General features: G+C 36.5%; 1 protein-coding gene across 2 annotated transcripts in view; it reads left to right on the top strand.

The window, feature by feature from the left end:
- Positions 1 to 17,388, top strand: part of KPNA1 (karyopherin subunit alpha 1) — a 45,098-nt gene that overhangs the window by 9,798 nt on the left and 17,912 nt on the right. For both annotated transcript variants that reach the window (XM_081943241.1, XM_081943242.1), the window contains exons 2-8: positions 892 to 1,025; positions 5,402 to 5,509; positions 6,561 to 6,660; positions 13,274 to 13,368; positions 16,087 to 16,218; positions 16,493 to 16,581; positions 16,987 to 17,086. In XM_081943241.1, the coding sequence (XP_081799367.1) occupies positions 897 to 1,025; positions 5,402 to 5,509; positions 6,561 to 6,660; positions 13,274 to 13,368; positions 16,087 to 16,218; positions 16,493 to 16,581; positions 16,987 to 17,086 (753 nt within the window). In that variant the 5' untranslated portion in view covers positions 892 to 896. The remainder of the gene's footprint in view (positions 1 to 891; positions 1,026 to 5,401; positions 5,510 to 6,560; positions 6,661 to 13,273; positions 13,369 to 16,086; positions 16,219 to 16,492; positions 16,582 to 16,986; positions 17,087 to 17,388) is intronic.

The raw sequence follows: 17,388 nt of genomic DNA on the forward strand, positions 1-17,388 counted from the left end.
GTGAACCACTATCTACAGCTGACTTGCTTAAGGAGGTTGGCTTATTGATTGTATCAGGATGAAATAAATCTTTTAAGATAGGCATGAGATAAAAATAAAACAAAAAGAGCCATATCCTGTTAGAAAACTCCTATGTATATATGAAATGGTTAGCTGGTGAAAGTTTTGGGCCATTCTTACCTGGAACTGTAAACTAAGACTGATCAGTATTTGAGAATTACATAAATGATATGGCCGTGAACTGTAAGTAAAGCTTGAGTTGAAGAATACTTTACTTTTAGGTACTTACAGTAAGAATTTATTTGTGTAGGACTTTTTTGGCCGTGGTTTTAGCTTGGTTGCATTCTTGGTGGTCAAGAAAGACTGAAGAATAAACCATAAAAATTGGAAAATAGCAAGTCAGAAGCCTAAGTCTTTGTATCTCTAACATTGCATCTGGAGTGGCTGTAAAATATGTGAACTTCAAAGGAGGGAAGTTGTAGAAACTTGATGTGAGCTAGCTTTAGTCCATTTATTAAAGAAAGAGGAAGAAATCACACTGATTGTTGGTTCATTTTTCCAGGTAAATTTATTCTGGTTGCACCTATTTTCAGATCTGGCTTATTCCAATTTGCTTGTGTTTTCTTCTCCTTTTTTATTTTTGAGATTATGTTTCATTTGCTGGTTTTTCGTATTAAAGCAAGATAGTTGCTCTGAAATATCTCTACTAATAATTAGACAAAATGAAGCCAATATTAGGAGAAGAATAAAAATAGTTTATCAAACGGTGTTTTTTCTCAAACAAGGCAATTCCTCCAAACCTTTTCCACAATCGATTTTAAATAATACATTTGAAGTAAAAACATGGTTACCTGTCACTTGATACAGATTTCCTTTCTAATCACTGTTTAGAAACCATGACATCTTCAGGAAAAGAGAATTTTCGACTCAAAAGTTATAAAAACAAGTCTCTGAACCCTGATGAAATGCGGCGCCGTCGGGAAGAAGAGGGCCTTCAATTGCGGAAGCAAAAACGAGAGGAGCAGGTAGAATGAAATTCTATGAACACTGAAAATGGAAAGGGCTATATTCATGTATACATATATACATAAAATACATACATATGTATCATACGTATGTACGTACATATATACATAAAATATTTAGTGGAAATTATCAAGAAGCAAAAGAAAAGGGGGGAAATGAAACAAAAAATATTCTTCCCAGAAAGTCATGTTCAAATACAATTAAGAAAAAGTCTGTTAATAAAGTTCAGAAATGAATAAAATTACCTCTAATTGTAAAATTTTCTAATGCTTTATGTTCCAGCATTTTAATTTTTTTAAGCCAATGGATTTCCCAAAATTTTAATTGGTTTAATGGAATTATTAATTGATTTTAAGAAAGACATACTTTTTGGCAGGTAGTAACAACATTATTGTGTGTGTATATGTATGATAGCAGTTTAGAAATCTTTGAAATTTAAACAGTATAAAATGATGTAATTATTTACTAAAAGTAGTATATTGTAATAATTTATTCGCAGTAGCCATATCTATGAATTTCCTGGATGATGAAGGGCCAGTTAAGTAAAAGAAGTCAAATGTTGACTTTATCTTCAAAAGTAAGAGAAAGAATGGTCCAGGAACTAAAGGCCAATCAGTTTGACTTTGATATCTAGGAAGATGCTAGTGCAGTTCATAGTGACAGATCTGTAAACATTTGGAAAAAGTTCAGTGATTATTTGAAGTTAACATGGATTTCCCAAGAACATATATCGTTAATTGAAATCAAATGATTTCAATTTCAAGGCATAGGCATAGTCTTTCATGCTGTCATCTCACAGAAAAAGCATATATACCACAGATAATAAATAAAATAATGAAAGTTGAGATTGTTACTTCAGCATTACTATCATTCTTATATATTAAAGAGGCATTATTTATTACTTGTATACTCCAAGTGTTAGAGCTCAGCCGTTTTTTGTGCCCAACTAAGCTTGTATAATTCCTTGTTTTGAGAAAGCATTCAAATTAAATTTCTAAGGAACATTCCAAGCTCCTTGCTGGGTCTCAAATGCAGTTTTTTTCTGTGAGGCTGGAACTATAATTAAGACCAGCACTTGTTTGCACATTTTTACATACTGCACCAAAAGTTTTACAAACTGCCCCTTTAAGTCTGGTCCTGGATTCTTATTGATAATTTTGATTTATCCTGGAATTTCCTTAAATCAGCCCTGCACGTTCAAACATTGAGGATGGAGCAGCAGCTTTGAAACAATGAATTGAGGATATTGCTAGCCAATTAAACCTAGCATCTCTTCCCATGGATATATTTTTGACTAGCCTCTTCATCCTGCCAAATATTTACCAAATCACAACATTTTAATATAAGAAGGCATTTTCCCTAGCTAAATTCAGTGGCCACCCCACAGCAGTCTTAGAAGGGAGATAAAAGGGCATCCTATTTGGCAAAGGCTTTCCTCATGTGACGAAAGAGCTAACAAAACCATAAAATACATTTATTACAGTGCCTCTTTTAGGCTGGCACATATTCATAGTGGATACCACCACATTTAAAGAAATTTGGTCATTCTTACTGGCTCTGTTTATAATTTTTACTTTCAAAAGGACATGGTTCTGTTATTCAATCTAAATTTTGTTATGTGTTATATAAAATTTCCCCCTTCCTATATACATGTAACATGTTTTAGATTGGAATACGTTATATACTGTTCATTTATTGAACATAATAAATATTTTTATTCCCTATTTTAAAAAAAAATTCTTAAATGTGTAATTATGTTCTTGTGAAATAATACTGAAGAAAAAAACATCAGCTTTTGGACATGCTTTTGGTGTTCTTTGGTTTCCAGTGCTGGATAAAAGAGTTCCACTCATAAATGTTCTATTTGAACTTTCTATGATAGTTGTGTTGCAGTAATTTAAAGAACTCACTTTACATTCTATATGAAATAACATTAAATATGTTGAGTATTCTGCTCCTGGAAGCTATTGAAATTCAGAAAATCTCTTTCATTCCACCCAAAAATTAGTAGGATGTCAGTTTATGCTTACTATTACCTACTCTCCAACTTACAGAAAATATGTCACTGATTATTTTAAAATATGTGAAATAAATAGAAGTTTAATTAGGAACTGTGAGCCCCTTTCAATATCTAGCTCTGTGACTCCCAAACTAAATAAACTAAGGAAGCCAACAACTAAGAAAGTTTGGAAACTTTTGATCTAGTTGATAATCTTCTGGAAGAGCTAGTATTTCATGTTTTAAAGCTGTTGTAAAGGGAACTGGACGATCCTTCTCCACTATACTCTTACATCCCACTTAAATTGGACTGAAATTCAGAGACCATTACTTTAGGTTGAAGGATATTAGTAGCCTTTGGTCATTCTGTTATGGATGTATAGATGTATAACAGAATATCCACAGCCTTTCAGCTAGTAAAGATAGATATGATAGCTAAAAGTGCAGGAGGGATAGGTTTTTTCGAGTGTATTGCACAATGTTTGTATTTTGCTCTATTTATACTCTCTTCCACAGTATACAATGGATATAGAAAGTCTATACATCCTTGTTAAAATGCCAGGTTTTTGATATGTTAAAAAATCAGACAAAGATAAATCACATATTTTTTTCAACCTTTAATATAACATATAAGCTGTATAATTCAATTGAAAAACTGAAAACTTTTAGGGCTAAAGATAACAATAAAAATTTACAATAATGTGATTACATAAGTGTGCATGCCCTCATAAGTAGGGATGTGGCTATGTTCAGAATTAACCAATCACATTCATACTGATATTAAATAGTAGTCAGGACATGCCATCAATTAAAGTGACTCTGATCAAGCCAATATAAAATTAAGCTGTTGTAGGATTTTGTTAGAAGACATTTACTCAGTTGCCTCTTACCATACAATTTTTGCAGCCGTGGTCTGCAAAGAACTTACAGAGCATAACAGGGATCTTATTATTGGAAGGTATCAGTCAGGAAAACAGTACAAAAAATTTCCAAGGCATTAGTTATATCATGGAAGACAGTGAAGACTGTCATCAACAGTGGAGAAAATAAGGCACAACAGTGACATTACCAAGAACTAGACGTTCCTCCAAAATTGATGAAAAAACAAAACTGGTCCGAGAGGCTGCTAAGAGGCCTACAGCAACATTAAAGGAGCTACAGGAAGTTCTGGCAAGTACTGTGTATCTTATGTGACAATAATCTACTGTTTTCTTCATATGTCTCGGCTGTAGAGTAGGGTGACAAGACAGAAACTTTTCTTACAAAGAAAAACAAACGTTGCAAAAACCTATGTCAAGTCTGACAAAAGCATGTGGGAAAATGTTATAGTCTAATGCAGGCCTGTCAAACTGGTGGTCACAGGTTGGATACGTCACATATAGGCCATAGCTACCCTGGCTCCACAAAGTCAAAAAAGTCACGATATGCCACATTACACTATTGAGTTTGACACCCATGGTCTAATGAGACCAAGGTTGAACTTTCTGGCCATAATTCCAAAAAGTATGTTTGGCACAAAAACAACACTGAGCATCAAAGTATACCATACAGTGAAGCATGGTAGTAGCAGTATTATGCTTTGGGGCTGTTTTTCTTCAACTGGAACTGGGGCTTTAGTCAAATTAGGAACAGTTCCAAATATCACTCAATTTTGGCAATTCAGCCTCTGATGCTGACAATGAAGAGGAATTTCACTTTTCAACATGACATAACCCAAAGCATACCTCTAAGTCAACAAAATAATGGCTTCATCACAAGAAGATCAAAGTTTTGGAAGGATCCAGACCAAAATCCAATTAAAAATCTGGATGACCTGAAAAGCTTAGGAGATGCCCTTGAAATCTTGTCAGATTTGAGCACTTTTGCAAGGAAGAATGGGAAAAGATTCTGAAGGCAAGATGTGCCAGGCTCCTATCCCAAAAGACGGAGTGCTGTCATAAAATCAAAAGTGCTTTAATAAGGTATTAGTTTAAGGTTATGCATCTTTATGTGACCATGTTACTGTACGTTTTTTTATATTTCACCCTAAATGATTTCAATTTGTTTTTCAATTGTATAGTAACAGCTTTTATGTTTGGTTAAAGCTGGAAAAAAAATCTGAAGCAATTTATCTTGGACTGGTTTTTTTTACATCTCAAAAACCTGGCACTTTAACAGAGTTGTGTAGACTTTATATATCCATTGTATATAGCTGATTGTATAATCTCCATTTTCTCTTAACAGTTGTTTTATTTTGTGTCACTCCCAGCATTTTCTTTCAAACATTACTGATGAGGTTATAGGGTCTAGGACCTTATGATTGTTTGATAAATTGTGAATTGTTTTATTCTCTAAATTACATACTTCTAATTTTAATGTCATTGCATTTCTCTTCTAGTTATTTAAACGTAGAAATGTTGCCACAGCTGATGAAGAGACAGAAGAGGAAGTTATGTCAGATGGAGGTTTCCATGAAACTCAAATGAATAACATGGAAATGACATCTGTAAGTCCATAATAAAATGCAAAATCCAGCCTGAACATCTGGCTTATGCCTTTGTGTGACCAGCCATTGTAATAATTTTATTATTGATCATTTCTAAAGCTGTAAAGCAAAACACAATTCTCTGGAATCAAGATACCTATTAATTGCATGAACATTCTATATTGGAGGAACAATCTCTCTGGAAACCTCTAAGTTACAGTATTTGTGCAGGATATTCGCAATGCTGGGGAAGGGGGGGGGGAATTCTAGCCTAACATCATTTTCAAAGCTATACCTGATTATTTAAAGGGAAGTACTGAACTTCATTCTTGCTAGCTGTGGTCCCATATCTTCTTTCAACCAGATATTGCTTCTAACAAAATCAATGGCAGATTTTTTTTACACCCCTGATAGAAACTAAAATAATTTATTTTCTATTGTATGTTTCTTCAGGACTTTTTTCTTCCATTCAGTTGTGCCTGATTCTGAAAAAGTCCTTGCAGTTTTCTTGGCAAGTTTTTTAGAAGTGATTTGCCCTTACCTGTTTCCTAGGGCTGAGAGCTGGCTTTGTGCCTACGGTATAAATTAGAACTCATGGTATCTGGGCTTGCAACCTGATGTCTTACAACTACACCAAACTGGCGCGCTCTGGAACTTAAGTTAGCAACATGGTTGTTAAGTGAATCTGGCTTCCCCATCATTGCTTGTCAGAAGGTTGCAAAAGTTGATCTCATGATCCAGGACACTGCAACCATCATAAATACATGGCAGTTTCCAAGCATCTGAATTTTGATCATGTGACCATGGGAATGCTGCAACGGTTATGTGAAAATGGTCATAAGTCACTTTTTTCAGTGCTGTAACTTTGAATGGTCACTAAATGAACTGTTGTAAGTCGAGGAGTACCTATATTAGGTTGTACTGGTAGTCTTTGACTTAAGACCACAATTGAACCCAACATTTATGTTGTTAAGTGAGTTTTGCCCCATTTTGCGACATTTCTTGCTACAGTTAATTTTTAGAAATTTCAAGCAGTGTTTTTAGGTAAAATTTTTTCCATTTGGAATTGTAGAATGCAGTGATCACCTCCGACATGACTGAGATGATATTTTCCAATAGTCCAGAACAGCAGCTCTCAGCTACCCAAAAGTTCCGAAAACTTCTTTCAAAAGGTGAGTGCAAGAGAAAGTTGCTGCTCCTAGGCGTGTCTTGTGGGTTTTCATCAAAGCTGTCCTATTATTAGCAGTTACTGCGCATTAACAGGATGCCAGGTAAGGAACCGAGGAGTACCAGTGCCAAATAAACCTCCCTGGATGCTAATCAGGCTCATTCCTATTCAATTTCCTACCTTAAAAAAATAATTAAAAACATTGGATGGATGGCATCTTGCAAATTTAGAGCAAATATGCAACTATTTCATTATTTCTGAGAATGCCTATGATCCCCAAATTCTCCTAGAAAAATGCAAGATGAATGGTTGCTTCCCTGCATTTCTGTTTCATGTCTAGAAAATAGACAAAGGTAAATACGGGTCATAGTTCATGTTTTGGTGGAGGGTGTGGGTTTGTAGTTAGCATTCTGGTAAATTGATGCCTTGAAGCTATGCATTGATGTGAATTCAGAATATAATCCAGAGCATTCATAGATGCGTGCATTGCACCTGATTCAAATAATTTAAAGCAGATTCATTGGGGGGGGGGGGGGGGTCTTTTGTGGCTGGCCCTGCAGGAATAGAGTCTTAAGAAAGGCTACATTTAGTTAGGAATTCCTAATAGGTGTTTCTTATATATCCCAAAATATTTTGCCCTTCGGTTCCTAATTAATACATTGCTCTAGCAACTGTTTATTCCAATCTACCTATGTGCCCACTCAGTAATCATTTTGCAGCTGAACTCACAGGGGTTTTTCAGAATGTCATATAATACCCACCACCCCAAAGAGGTTGTAGAGGAAAGAAATTTAGAACACAATGTAAAGTAATTCATATTTTATATAACTTTTATGGATACATATTTATATATAGGAGAAGCAGGTAGATGAAATTAGCTTATTGTAATTCTAAATAATAATATTTTAATTTCCTGTTCCATTCATCATTCATTCATATACATGTAAACTACTCATATTTAACTACACTTTACTTTTGGATGATGAGATCATAGAAAGCGCAAAGTCAGAAAACAGAATGAACTAGTGCATAAGCTGTCCATAGAAGTATTCTGTAGATGAAGTCTGCTCTGCTTTTTCCCTACAAGATTAGAGTTTATTCAGTTTTGTAAAACAATGTGCATCTAGGGATCCAGGGTTCCACAGTGGAGGAAATTTTCCTTACCTGGGTTGCTCTTCTTCAATCGCCCTAAGAGGAGGATCAAAACCTACAGTGTGTCTCTGATTTGAAAAGGTACCAGTCTTCCTAAAGTCTTCCCCCTACCCCTCGGCAGCAGCCTCCCTTCCACAGACTATCCCAGGAGCAGTTCTTGGCTCAACAGCTGAGTCAATAGATTCCACTTGTGCCACCTCTGCAGGTGAACAGAACTCCCTCAATCCCCATGAAGAGCTGAGAGACCATGGGGTAGGAAGGGACTAAGCCTAGAGACAACGGGCAGCCAATCCCCCATCTCCCACGACCAAGTGATCGGCGTTTCATCTGGACTTCTGCCATTGGATGCATCAGGTAACCTTGGCAGACTTCTTCCCACCCAATCCTCGCGACCCATTTCCCCCAATGGCAAAGGAGACTACGCTACCACACAGGGGACCTGCTCTCTATGTAGCAAGTGAGGCAACCAATATCTTGAGGGAGAGAAAAATTGCCACCTTGATGGGCATAGATTGCATCTATCCCTTTCAAGTGAATACTCCACCCAGCAGAGGAAAACACCTGTTCCAATTTATCTTTTATTTTTCATCCTTCTATATTCTGAAGGAGTTTATCTCAAAAACTGAAGGGGAGGGGCTGCTTTCTTCCACAGTAGAAGCATGCAAAACCTTTAGTGCCTATCAGACTGAATGGGAGGAGCAACCCAGAAGAGTTTTCCACTGAAGGAAAAGGAATCTTTATGGTAATTGCAAGGATTTGTTTGTTTCAAGTAGATTTTGCATATTGCTATTGCTATTAGGTTCTTGTTTTGTAGATCACTCAGAATATCTTTTGTAGTTTTCCTATCTCCTCTCTCACATACTCACACATGCACCCTCACATAACCTTCTTTAAAATATGTATGTAATCATATTCTTAATTCTGCAACACAAGATGAATTCAGATCCAAATGCTACTCTTGGTCTTTATTAATACCTAAAGGCAATGTTTATTATCTGATCACTAGCATATTGAATATAACTAATTGCTTAATCTATCATGTGTTTTTTTTTAAATTATGTCCACAATTTGTCTTCATTTTCTCACCTGAATTACTGTTACAATTAAAACATTTTTATAATCTAATTGAAATTTGCCTTCTGGCAGCTTAAATCCATGGTTCTATTTGGATTCTGCAACATCAAGGAATACCTTCTGTGTGGCATTCCTATTCTTTTCTAAATAATCTATCCTTAAGACTTGATTTTGCATAATTCCTTCAACTCTCTTCACAGAACTTAGGTTTTGGTCCCTTGACCATCCTCATCACTTTTCCATGAACATGTTCCAGTTCTCTTGAATCCTGAAACCAGTTCTCCTGAATCCTTAAAATGTAGGGTCCAGAATGAAACACAGTATTTGGAATGGTTAGAGCAGTGCAGAATGATTTAGAAGTCTGTTGATCTAGAGTAAAGTTGTATTTGTCATTTTTGCAGCTACATCATAATTTCTCTTTCTAGTAAGGATATTAACTATCCCATCCAATTTTAAGCCATCTACAGAATGAATATGCATTACTGCTACCTCCTAAATCAAATAATTGTTAAAAAAAAGCACTAGGCCCTAATATTGGTTCTTATAATTCTATGCTCAATGCATTCATCTTTATCCTCAGCATCTTTCACAAACTCTGAACTTTAGTTTTCAATAGCACTATGCTTTTTAATTGTCATATGGGCTTCTTTTTATGTCCTCCATTTTATATTCACTAGAATTGTTTGTGATAGTGCTTTTAGAATCTCCTTTTAAAGAAACTCTTATATATCTTAAGCCCCTTTTCCCAAAAGAGTGTTCTGCCACAGGATCCTCTTGATTATTGCTCTAAATTTATTAAAATCCACTTTTTGAGGTTTAAAGTATGTTTTAGACTATAGTCAAATTTAATTGAATGTTAATATTTTTATTAGAATCATGCTAAGAATAGCTCATATTCCTTCACCCTCTGAAGGAGTAATTTAACACAAGTCAGAAATTTGGTTAGAACTATACTTGACAGAGTTTTTCTCAGTGATTGATTTGGATGATTAAACTCCTCTCCTCCATTTAAAAAATATTTGCAATCTGGTTTTAGATACACTTGCAGTATCTTTTCCTTATGTGGACAAACAGTAATTGACATCAACAATAGTAGTTTTTATTTGCTGATCCATTTGTTTTAACCCAGATGTTCTCTACACTATTGCTAGATTTGTTCAGTTGAATTTCTGGGTGGGTGTGGAGTATTCACTATTTGTTTATTTAATATTCCTATCTGTTTCAAAAGATACTCAAGACAAATGGCACAGAAATAAATGAAAATCAACATAAGGAAAAGTGAGACTTAAAATAAAAAATAAAAAATATTGAAAACATTTTAAAATGCCACATAAAAAGATGCTTCTTGGCATCTTACTTTTCTGTTTTAGGGAGTAGAGTCAAGTGACATTTCTGAGAAAAACGTACAGGTTTAGAGGCTGCAAATTAAAATAAAGATGCAGATATTTAGCAAAAAAAAGCTGGATTATTGGTAGTTAACAGTTAAGCGCATTGAAAGCTAATCCAATAAGATTAAATTGAAGAAAATTTATAAACAGGAAAGTGCCTTGTAGAATGAAACATATAGATCAACAAATAGAATTGCTGAATTGCGTATCTTCTGTCTCTGTATTTGCACTATATAACAAAAACTCATTTTTGTTGCTTTCTCTTATTGAAGTAGAAATTGGGAAGCATATTTTTCCTAGAGTCCCCTATTGTATCATTCCCATGAGCTGCTTTTTTAAAATTGTCCTTTTCTTCCTCCTCTCTCGCTGTGGAAGACAAAGAATCATTCAGCAAACACTTCTATTTCCAAAACCATTCAGATAGCTAAATTATACCGTGTTTCCCCAAAAATAAGACAGGGCCTTGGGCTTATTAGAGGGGAAGGGCTTATTATTTTTCAGGTGCAGGAAGCAGCAAGCCCACCAGCCCCACTCTCTCCATCCCACCATCTGCTTGCCTGTGGCCACAATGACCCAAGTTCTCCTTGCATCCTGGCCTTCGCCTGCCCTGCTGGCCGCGGAACCAGCTGACTGTGCTGCTCTGGCCTCCATTCTCCGCTCCACGTGCAGGACAAGAAAAGTAGACTGTGTGTCTGTGGTAAAACAAATGCCAGAAAATACCATCCAAGTTCTCACAAAAAAGAAGAAGAAGAAGATCTCGCGAAGTTGGATGTAGTCCCACAAACTACTTTTCTTGCCCTGCACATGGCAGTGGAGAATGGAGCAGAAAAGCAGGTTAGTGGAGGGATGTGGCTGCCTTGGTGGGGGGGAGTGTTAGGGATCTCTTTTTCACACACACATACACACCATCCTTTCCTTGGGAGCTCTGCACAGACGCAGAGAAAGCTTCGGATAGAGTATTTGGGGGATGTGCGTCTGCGCTGTGATCTCAAGAAAAGAACGATTGCCAGGAAAAAGGGGGGGTGGGATTTTGCCTCCTATCCTGTTCTGAGTCTGTGCTGAGCTTCAGAACAGGGTAAGAGGAAGGAAAATCTCCCCTCCCCATTTTCAAGCCATTCGCAAAAATGCCTCATTCCGAGCCTTCAATCCTTCAATCCTGCAATATGCTGAAGGCTCAAAATGGAACGTTTTTGCAAACCGTTTGAAAATATGGAGGGGGATATTCCTGCCTCTCCCCCTGTTCTGAAGGTCACAGACTGAAAACAGGATAAGAGACAAAATCCTCCCTCCCGTATGCCTTCAATCCTGCAATCCTGGATAATGTGAAGGCTTGGAATGTGTTTTTCAAACCTTGAAAATGGGAAGGGGGGATTTCGTATCTTATTCTTTTCTCAGTCTGTGCTGACCTTCAGAACGGGGAGAGGGAGGAATATCTCCCTCCCCATTTTCAAGTCATTTGCAAAAACGCCCCATTTTGAGCCTTCAGTGTGAATATGCAGGTGAGAAACGACCTCCTGTAGGCATTAAAATCCATACACTTGGGACATTGGAAGAAGCCCTGCAAGGAGACACTGCTGCCGAAGTGCAGGAAATCTCCCCCCCGCCAACCTGCAGATCGTCCTTTCAAAGAGGAGTTTCACCAGGATTAGGATGTGGCTGAAGGTGGCGTTTGTGTCGCCTTCATCCTGGTGAAACTCCTCTTTGAAAGGACGATCTGCGGGTGGGGGGGAGATTTCCTGCCCTTCGGCAGCAGCGTCTCCCCTCATGGCTTCTTCCAATGTCCCAGGTGTATTGATTTCCATGCCTTCTTTTCCTGTTCCGTGGACAGAATTGCGAGCTGTGACTGTCACCGTTAGGCAAGGAAGGCATGAGGCATTTGGGTTGTGTTGCTTGGCTCCGGCTTCTTTTGCAGCTGCAATTGGCTGCAAAAGCGACCGGAGTTTGCTGAAGGCAGAGGCCTGAGCGGCACCCGTGAATCAGCTGTTTTGTGAATGGAGCGGCCCAGCTGATCCGATTAAGGGGCCAAGAAGCCCTGAGGTGACCGGGGAAAGGAAGGGCTACCCCCTGTTCTGGCTAAACCCACCCGTTCACTAGGGCTTATTTTCGGGGGAGGGTTTATATTTTTGCCCAACACCACAATCTGGCATGATCTTAGTTTCAAGACATGTCGTATTTTCAGCGAAACACGGTAGTTTGAGACTATTGAAGTTCCAACCGTATCTGGTTCCACACACTTGTTTGCATATTTGTTGTCATCGTTAGATGGGAGGAGGGACTGTGACATTGAGCAGAGGGATAAAGACTAGTTTTCCATTCTTATCATGACTCTACTTTCAAATTCCTAATCTTCGGGCAGGCACTTGATGAAATGAAATAAAATAAAAGGTTTGTAAAAGAAATAACATACTGAAGAAAACTGAACTGAGAGGGAAGGGAAGGAAGCCTGGAGAATTTCAGTCTACCTAACTACCTATTGTTCTTTAGAGGCAAACTAAATCTTTTAGAAAGGGAAGGAAATAAAGGACAGAGTCCCTGTCTGCATTTGTTGCCCTAGAATGGTTTGGTTTTATAGGAGTAGAAAGCCAGTTGGTGAAAAGTTAAATTCTGCAATTTATGTTGTGTGTATGTGAAAGAGAAATAGTTGGGATAAAGTGCACAAAATATATGACTGCACAAATCGTTTAAAACCTTTAACATGAATCTATTCATGCACTTTATACTCAATTCTATCATATATTTTATAGTTAAAATCAGTTAAAAGTTGGAGTGGGACTATATGTTTATCATTTAATTAACAATTACCTTAATTTTTATTTTATTTGCTCTCTTTTTGAGAAAATAGCACCTGGTTCAAAATGTGATTCAGACCATATCTTAAAAGAATGGTTTTGCGTTTATGATACAGAGCATACTATAGCTATCTGCCCAAATGTTAAATTGCTTGATATTTAAACAATAACAGTGTTATTTTAATATATTTGTATTTTGTATCATCTCAAACAGAACCAAATCCTCCTATAGATGAAGTTATCAGCACACCAGGAGTTGTGGCCAGGTTTGTGGAGTTCCTGAAACGGAAGGAAAACTGCACATTACAGGTGTGATGTTTGTGTGTTCATTAGTTTGTAAAATGCATATTCATACATAATTTAAAAAATCTAAAATCACGGAAGTCAAGCTATTGTATGATAACTCATAATTGGTTGACAAATCCAATAAATGAAATGAAAAGATTTATTGTGAAAAACTTAGCAGTTCAGCTTTAAAAAAATATTTTTACAAAGAACATTGTCTCATTTTAGTTTATTTCCACCCATTTGGGAGGAGTGAATGTTTTATTTCCTGTTTCTTTGCTTATAAATTGTTTAAATTCCCAAATGGATGCATAAGTATACAAATAAATGCATCTTTAATAGTAAACTTTAATGACACTCTTGATGTACTATAACATTTCCCCCTCTACTAGTGAGATGTTTGTGTGCAAAATCCCTTGAGTTTAAATTAAGGTGGAAGACAGAATTCATCAAGCCATTTTCTCACTACAGGTAGTCCTCAGTTTACAACCACAATTGAGCCCAAAATTTATGTTGCTAAGTGAGAAATTTGTTAAGTGAGTTTTGCCCCATTTTACAACTTTTCTTGCCACATTTATTAAGCGAATCACTGGAATTGATTATTTAGTAACACATTCGTTAAGTGAATCTGGTTTCCCCATTGACTTTGTCTGTCAGAAGGTTGCAAAAGGTGATCACATGACCTAGGGACACTGCAAACATTAGAAATGTGAATTAGTTGTCAAGTATCTGAATGTAAATCACGTGACCATGGGGATACTGCAATAGTCATTAGTGTGAAAAATGGTCATGCCACTTTTTTCAGTGCTATTGTAATTTTAAATGGTCACTAAACAAACTGTTGTAAGCCGAGGACTACCTGTATCAATTCATCTAGTGCTCCCAAGAATATTAAAACAAATGTATTTTTCTTATATTACTCTTCGGATTCTTTGTTTTAATCATACTGTATCTTAATCAGTTACATTGGTATATTTATTAGGGAATACATGTAGCAGATGTCAGCAACACTTGCTGTTGCATAAAATTACCCACCATAAGGCTACACAAGTGGAATATGTGGGTTCGTCACAATTTACATTGCGTGGTTTGGTAGAGTTCTTTACACAAATCTGCCCAAAGGATCAGCTTGAACTAATACTAGTTTGGTCCATGAGACTTGTAATGTTGTTCAGGTAGTAGACTGAAGACTTAAGGGCTGCTGTTTACTTTCCCTGAAGATTTCCCTATTGTTATGAATTTCCGTCTGATTCTCCTGAAAGGAATGCAAGCCCAGACTCAGATACTTTTGTATCTATAATTGTAGATATGAAAATAAAGACAGGTAGTTCTGGAGATTTTAGTGGCATCTCCCCCCCCCCCTTTTTTTTTTTTTTTAATTGCACCCCAAGAGGCTCATTTTAAAATGGCCTTTAAACAGTCAAATCATTTTCTTTCTCTTCCTCTTTATTTGTTTTCCCCATGTTAATCACTTTGTACATGTGCCTTAAATCACAATTTGCACTGTGGCTTGTTTATAAAAATGTGAGTTTAATGGTATTTAAGACAAATGATCCAAATAGCATGCACCATTCCACAAATAATGTGCACTGTTCTATTAATGCTTTGGATGGCTTCTGAAATCTGAACCCTCTTAAGAAGACTCTGCCTACCATTCTTCAATTTGCACATGCTGTTCTTGTGATGCATCAGAAGACCTCAGAAGCATTGTGAGAATGGCATGCACAATTTGGAGACTGGAGTGCACAACTGTCTTGCAATGCTTTGGAAGGCTTCAGAAGCTTTTTGAAGCATTGTGAGAATGGAGCATGCTGTTTGGAGAAGGGCACAGCCACAGAGGACCAAGTTGGGCAGTGCACCTAGTCAGCAATGGAAGGAAGATGATGAAGGTCAGCTGTGCATTGCGGGGGTGGCTGGGGCTTTGCAGCTGTAACTTTGGGGGTCAAGTGTAACTATTACTTGTTCATTGTTGCTGTAACTTTGGCAAGGACTCTCTCAATTTTGATAGATTACTAGATAGACAATCATAGAACTTTATTTTGGTCATTGATCAATAAACATACAATCAATAAAATGAACAACACAAAACTATCCCCTATCAACGAGAACTACTAGCGACCATTGTGGATGAAGCTTACACATAATTAGCAAAATTTTGCTACTTTTAGAGAAATTTCTCTTGATTATTTAACAGATGGTACCACTAAAAGCTATCAGAGTGCCCAGGAAATTTAAAGAAATGAGAGGTAATGAACTGGTGGCGAATGGCTGTGTAGAACTGGTAATACAGAAAAACATGGCTGTGGTTTCTATGGCACCCATATCATAAGGGCAGTATTGAGTTTCATATGGAGTTTTTCTATATTTCCCTTCCAGGAAGCTGTGGGGAGAATATTAAATTGAGTTCAAGATAAAACTCCTAAATTTGAGAACTGATACACCATAAATAGGCTGGTTTAGACACTAAAATTATATTATGAATGAAAGCAGCAATTTCTGTTTAACCTTCTATATGTAAGAACTTTTTCATTAGATCTATCTTGATCTAACTCTCTAAGTTAGATAGTATCACTGGAGAAACTATAGATGCTTAGATACTCAGATACTAGAACTTCCTTGTGTTTCTTGTTATTATTGGTAACTTAAATGTTACCCTGTAAATGCAAATGAGTATAAACTAATGGAATTTAATGTTATATTTTAAAAATCAGTGACGGAAGCTTTTTCTATCTCCTGATGCAGTTTGAAGCCGCTTGGGTTCTGACTAACATTGCCTCTGGAAATTCCCTTCAAACTCGGATTGTGATCCAAGCAGGAGCTGTTCCTATCTTCATAGAACTACTCAGCTCAGAATTTGAAGATGTACAGGAACAGGTTAGATTCTCAGAAAATAAAAAGGGAAAAGGAGAAATGAAGTAGTATGGATTTCCCCACAACTGAAAATTGTCTTTATAGTGTTACTTTATCTTACTAGATTGCTATGTTGTGTCTTGTTTTATTGTGACTTTATGGTTTGTTACTGTTTAAATTGTAGTATTATTTTACTGATAATTAGCTTGGAAGTATAGTCTTTAAATCTTCTTAGATGCATAATATTAGAAAAGCCTTTATAGTGGAAACATATTTAATTCTTTTCTTTCTTTCTCAGGCTGTTTGGGCTCTAGGTAATATTGCAGGTGATAGTACCATGTGTAGAGACTATGTACTTGACTGCAACATCTTGCCCCCTCTATTACAGTAAGTGATACAAATGGTATTCAGATTTATCAGCAAGGGTGGTACAATCTTTGTGAAAAGAAACTGTTTACCAGCAAAGTACATCAAACTAATTTCAGTATATGAACTAACAGGCCATCCTACAACTAAATAACCTGAATCTGTTCTGTGCTTGGATGGAAACTGACTTATGCCACCTTCATTTCCTTGATGAAGGTGAAATAAAAAGTGTAGTGTAGATAAAATAAGGAAGTGTTTGACAAATTGGTAATTTCTTATTAACTTATTAAACTTATTTCTCATTAAAGATACTTACAGTTGGTTCGTAAGTAATGCATCTCATAAGCCTGAATAATAAATATCTAATATAGTGTCAATCAACTATGCAGGAAGATGATATTGCAAACCTTTTATTTCTATTTTCAGATTGCTTTCCAAACAGAATCGTCTTACCATGACTCGGAATGCAGTATGGGCACTATCTAATCTTTGCAGAGGGAAGAATCCTCCTCCAGATTTTGTTAAGGTACAGAATAAAATTCAAGGAGAATTAATGTCCGAAAGGTGCTTTTTCCAAAAAGCAACTGGGCTTTCTTGAATTTTTTTCTTTGAAAACATTTCACTTCTCAGCCAAGAAGCTTCTTCGGTTCTGTTCTTTTCTGGGTTTTTTTCCCTGTTACTTTTTCTATTTGTGGAAAAAGTTGTTCATAAGAGGGTTATTTTCCCAGAATGTCTTCTTCACAATTACTTTCTCATTCTCAGCTGTTCCAATTATTGCTGTTTTTCTGTACCCTATAAGTAATCTTTCTGGAATATTTCTTCAGAATA

This window comes from Natrix helvetica (genome assembly GCF_964273705.1).
Source record: "Natrix helvetica genome assembly, chromosome: 2".
In the NCBI taxonomy this organism is placed as follows: Eukaryota; Metazoa; Chordata; class Lepidosauria; order Squamata; family Natricidae; genus Natrix; species Natrix helvetica.